Consider the following 6,000-nt stretch of genomic DNA (forward strand, 5'->3'; position numbering starts at 1 on the left):
GGTCCCTGGTCACCGCGTGGCTGTGTGCTCTGCGGCAGGACACAGGGTGGTGTGTTAGCTCATTGTTCTTGGTTTTTGTGCTGTTGCATTTTTATCTTTTTAGTGACCACTCACTTCTTTTTATATTTATTGTGTCATGTGTTTATTTTCTGTTCTTGTGTGCTTTCATAAAGTTCCTTGTCCAGAGTGGGAATGCTTATTCTCTTTTATTGGAAATACGTTAAAAAGTTAAACATTAAAATACCAGTATACAGCAAAATAATAACATCTCAGTTAAACTCGCCTTGTTAATAAAATTAAAAACTCTGAACCTACGAAATACAATAAATATGTGTTTATTTTCCTAATGTTTGCTGGACTTTGTCAGTCCAACAGTTTCTGCCTCAGTAAACAAATTCTAATATTGTTAGAGACTTAAAGTTGTGTTGAGACAGGAAGTGTTCTCCTTTATTTTGGCAGGAATTTCCTGTTGTTATCTAGCAAGGAAACAGGTGCTTGTATTGCTAAAATCCTCTTCCCCTTAACATTCACAAAGATATCCAGAAAAATACCAAACAAACATTGCGTGATTCTGTCTGTCACTCAAAGTCCAAATCAAACTTTAGCTGCAGATTTTGTCCAGAAGTGTCTGATCGACTCAGTTTGCTTCTCTGTCTTTGATGTAATGTGGCGACAGATCAGCATTCCAGCAGAACAGCAAAACGCCGTCTGATTGGCCCCCAGCTGCCGCTATCTCATCCTCTGGTCTTCTCTCAGAGCGAGAGAGGCTGCTGGAGCATGACATCTGCATTCCTTACCCCCTCCCCCAGTCTCCCGTCCCCCCCCCAATATCCTGTCGTTCCACACATTCCTGCACATCCAGCTGAGGTCCAAAGTGGAGCTTTAAACTCACCTACGCTCTGTTGAGCCTGCAAGTCAAAGGCTGCATCCGAGTGTGTGCTGACACTTCTGTCTTTGTGAGGACACTCAGAATAGAAAGTTTTCGTTCCTCATTTGGTGATATAGTCTGAAACAGTTTCCATGCATTTCTATCAAAAAGAGATCAGTGTTGTTGGCACAAACCTGGAACCAGCACGGCAACATCAAACTGTTGGGCCTAAAGTTAATATCAGTGCTGTTGGGCCCTCTAGCTTCTGTAAAGGGCAGGATTCAGACTTAGTTCTTAACTTGCACTGCTTGAAGATTAGCACACCAGGTGTAAACCCCCCCCCCCATGTGGCGACCACATGCCACACTGCTGAGAGCGGCCCGGGTTCGAGTCCAACCCGTGGCCTTCTACCACATGTCTTCCCCTGCTTTCCTGACCCTTCTTCACTGTATCTATCAAAATAAAGCTGAAAAAACACTTTGCAACTCATTTTATGAAAATTTCTCCATAAATGGATATAAGCCTCTAGAATACACTGTCTTCACAAGTGTACTCATAAAGTCAGCACACATTAGTGGAAATGCACTTATTTGCATGAGATTCATTTGGATTTGCAAATCTGCTCTGACGTGCTGCAGGTCCTCTCCGCCGTAGGAACACAGCGAGTCTCCGCAGTCTTTAGTTTTCCCACAATCACCAGTCATCTGGGCAGAATTGACAGAGACAGAGAGGTTGCAGGGGCTGATGGGAGGGGCCGGGCTCCTGTCCAAACCAGTTAAATTCAAACAAACAGGAGTCACTTTAGCATCATGCATTTTTCTTTCCTAGTTTGTATTCTCTCTGTCCTCAGTTGTCCTATTTTTGGTTAGAAGAAAGTCAGATAATTACTGTTCATTTAGACCCAACTACATCATGAACGTGGTAAAAGACCAGAGACATTTTTGACCAGACTGGGGAATTTTGTAAGAAAATGTTGGGACACTTTGGACATCAGACATTGTTGTGTACTGGATCTCATATTGGATCCTGTGTGTATCAGTGTTGAGCTGCTGCATTCCTCATGTCATAAATATGCTACTGAAGCAACACAGGGTTCTTACTTCTACATCCAACACGAAGTTCGTAAAAATTGCACAAAGCTGAGATTTGCAGTGGTTTAGAGAGGCCAGCTGTGGAAAAAACTGAAACCTCTAGATGTGCATTTATTTATTAATTGTATCTTTGTAAAGGGTGACTTCTGTCTGGCGTCTGGTCACTTTGCACCTTAAACAGACTTTTTGTGAACACACTGTATGTATGTTCATGTTGTGTGTATTATTGTAGGGTCTACCTTACAATATAAAGCGCCTTAAGGCAACTGTTGTTGTGATTTGGCACTATATAAATAAAATTGAATTGAATTGAAATGAAATGAAATTAAACACTGATTCCAAACCAGAATTCTTCAGAATCAGGAATTGATTCTGAATCGACCTCCATCACTCAAAGGTGAATAATTTATTTAGAACCCACATCTGAAATCTTCTCCCTCTCCTTTCTCTGCAGGCCCTGTTGAAGATGGACTGTCAGGGTCTTGTAGCCCGACTGGTGATGGACTTTGTCCTGCTCACCACTGCCGTGGAGGTAGCCGGCCGCTGGAGGGAGATGGCCGAGAGGCTCGTCAAGATTTCGCGCCAACAAATGGATGCTTACGAGGCACCACACCGTGACAAGAACGGGGTGGTGGACAGCGAGGTATGCGTGTCCTAACATCCCAAAAAAAGATTTCACACAACAACAACTTCAGTTGCAACTGGCAAAAACAACAAATCCATTCTGTACAAGCCTGATCAGCTTTATTATGTTTTAGGACTGAACATTCAGTTATTTGCTTGTCTGTTTGAATCTGTAACATTAAGACATTCATGTTTCTCAGAGGATGAAATCAGCTGACCTAAGCAGCTGAAAGTGTAGGTGATTCCTGACCTGATTATTGTGTTTTAAAGGAACAGTGACACATCTTGAGAAATACAAATGTTTCACTTTTCCCTTCTGTCAAAATCACAAGTGGACCGAGTGCATCTGTATCATTCTGTCAGCCGGTGACAGTTTTCCGACATGTCAGTGTCCCAGGAGATCATGACACGTTTGTTTCTCTTCTTGTCTGCAGGCCATGTGGAAGCCGGCATACGACTTCCTGGTCACGTGGGCAGCTCAGATTGGCGATAGCTACAGGGATGTGATCCAAGAGCTTCACATGGGCCTGGACAAGATGAAGAACCCCATCACCAAACGCTGGAAGCACCTGACCGGCACGCTCATCCTGGTCAACTGCTTGGATGTCCTGCGGAGCTCCGCCTTCAGCCCCTCTGCTCAGGATGACTATGCCATCTGAACCCAAGCATTGCCCCACACCAGCACACCTTGCTCTTCAGGAGCAATTTTTTTTTTTTGAAATTGCAACGTTTGAAATGCTGCATATCAGCTGTTTGCTCACTCTGAATGCCACTACTGCTGTCGTTCCTGCAGCGTTGCCTTCAGCTCTTCGTGCCCAGGGCAACATCACCAGACAGGCCCCACGTCCCCAGCAAACAATACAGTGCTCTATGGAGCTTGCAGTATTCACAGAGACTCTTTTAATAGCTTCAGTCTTGCACAGTTATGTATTTTTGTAGTCTTATTATGGCACAGCAGTTTTTTAAGCAACCATTTGGTTAAGATCTGTGGATTGAATGCCAAGACAGACATTTTTATTAAGAAAAGACATTTTTAGATATTGTATCCTCGTATCCTCACGTGTCAGATCTGTTCTATTTATTTATACATTAAGAAGAAGAAGCATCACCTTTGGTCTGTCTTCAGCTTCTCCCTCACTGCAGTCCTTCAAATTTCAGTGATCCAAATATTTTGGTGTCCTCTATTTTCGAAGATCTGAGACTGAAGATTCTACACTCAGTTTTACACTGAAACGCGCAGTGTTTTTGTAGAACATGAATCAATGGATTTATTAGATTTAAACTGATAATTTAGTTTCAGCAAAATTTAAAACCCTTGTGTCAGTTTTAAATCATCTTTTGAGTTTTGGCCTCCTAAAAAATGTTATATTGTTTTCTGATTAAATTTATTGTAACAAACTTGACCTTCTAAACATCAATTGATAAATCACCCTCGACCTGAGCCATACTCACTTTGTTCTAGTTCACTCAACTTGTCCCAACCTTTCCAAAACTCAGAATGTCAGACATGGACATCCACAGTCCATGTTTGACTTAGAATGCACTCCCGTTAGGCAATTTGAGCATGCTTAACCCGCCACAGTCCAGTTTGTGTGAGGAGTGTGAATGCATCGTGCCCGCCTGTGGGAGAGAAAGGTCTCTCAAAGAGTCCTGAATTAAAATCTGTGCAAAAATTGTGCAGCAGACAAGATGGTAGTAGAAGTCAAACTGTGGCGGGCTGTTTAAAACATTATTTTCGGACAGAATCAGACAGAATCATTTTTTAAATCAAGTGGGTAGTGTAGTGTTTATTCCCTGCAGATCATTGAAATCTAAGTTAATTTAGATAATCCACTCAAATCTTATGGATCACCACAGCAGGTCTTTTGCCTCTATCTCACCCAAATAAGTGCCTGGAGGCATTTCAAATGAATTGTTAAGTTATGAGACTCTCTTTTAAAGGAACTTTGACAGGATGCATGTGACTTGCATCTGAAAATCTCTGTTTCAGAGTGGACCTCATTTAATTTCAAGTAGCATTTCGTGAGTTCATACATGGCCTTTCTGCAGCCCCTCAGTTCCTCCTCTGTCTGAAACAAGCTACTTTTGCTCTCTGTTCACCTCTTTAAGCCAACTTTCCTCTGATTGGCTGCCCCTCATAAAGAAAGCATGAACAGCAGATAGGTGGAGCTTCTATCCTCATAGCCTGAGATGTGAGCATATGACATTAAAAAAGCACCAAAAGTAAAAATAAAATGTCTGAAAGAGTATTTAGAGTAGCATGACGCCTGAGCTTTTGACACACACGGATTCCTTCTACATATGCTGACCTCATTATCTGAAACCTTGGCCGTGTTCATTGTTAGTAACGACCACTTTCAAAGAAAAAAAAGGGAATAGTATAATTGGTTCACCTTAAATAACTGCTAGGTTTGTGAGAGCAAACTTTGTAACTTTGCTCCAGAATGACTCAAAACAGAATAAATTTAATGAGCTGCATTGCATTGTGCTTTGGGAGAGTGCTTTTGTTCTACTAAACGGTAGTATCATGATGAAGTGTGTGGTTCTGCAAGTGGGGTTTAGATGCTAATTTTATTTCAGGATAAAGTAAAGTTGAGGAGAAGAGCACTGGCGAAATTATGGGGAGAAAAGTGAAGCATGTTTAGCCCTAAAAGCACAAAGTAGAGAGATGGAAGGGGGACAGTGGAGATGGGGCATGATTCACTGTGTCCTGCGTAATGCGGACCTTAAACTGACTGGCTGAAATATGGGTCACAGTAAACTAAACAATCAAGAACACTGACTGAGTGTTAGGATTGGTCCATCAAGGATTTATGTCTTGATTAACGATTACCTTGAGCCTGTACCTCCATATAGTAACCAAACTCGCACCTCTTAGTTCTGAACTCTCTCATCTTTGTTATGCAAAATCTGTTTTTTTTTCTTTCTGTGTTTTTTATAAAGCTTGCCAAAAATAAGTAGAGCTCCACACAAATAACCATGTACAATGTTGAGACCACTGTTGTAATGACACTGTCTATCAAAGCTTCTCTAGCTTTCGTCCCAGTGCTGCATACTGTATAATGTGCTAGTGACACAGCCAGTGTTGAGTTGAAAACCTTTTTTGTGACTGCATACTTTTACGGAAGAGACTCTAAATAAAATGTAAATATTTGTACACGACATTCGTGAGAATTGACTTGCTGCTGGCTGCGCAAACAACCCCCTCACCCCCACCACCATCACCAACAAACGGCACCACAGTCAGGAAACTCCTTATCTGAAGCATGGGAGACAGGCCGTCATGTTTCAGGTGTTATCAGTGCTCTGTTTGTGGAAAAAAAAACAATGGCTGAGAAAGTGTGCAGTTGAAGGTGGTGGGGATGCAGGAGAGATTCTGGGTAGTTTCTGGCTATACATTGCAAGACCAAGAGAAAC

At 42.0% G+C, this 6,000-nt stretch overlaps 1 protein-coding gene across 1 annotated transcript in view; it reads left to right on the forward strand.

The window, feature by feature from the left end:
- The window catches only part of LOC309690993 (SH3 domain-binding protein 4), a 47,887-nt gene extending 42,142 nt beyond the window's left edge, over positions 1 to 5,745 (forward strand). Inside the window, exons 4-5 of the mRNA XM_082508503.1 lie at positions 2,414 to 2,602; positions 3,018 to 5,745. Coding sequence (XP_082364629.1) covers positions 2,414 to 2,602; positions 3,018 to 3,242 — 414 coding nt within the window. The 3' untranslated portion in view covers positions 3,243 to 5,745. The remainder of the gene's footprint in view (positions 1 to 2,413; positions 2,603 to 3,017) is intronic.
- The last annotated feature ends 255 nt before the right edge of the window (positions 5,746 to 6,000 follow it).

This window comes from Aulonocara stuartgranti (genome assembly GCF_965226115.1).
Source record: "Aulonocara stuartgranti genome assembly, chromosome: 16".
NCBI classification, from domain to species: Eukaryota; Metazoa; Chordata; class Actinopteri; order Cichliformes; family Cichlidae; genus Aulonocara; species Aulonocara stuartgranti.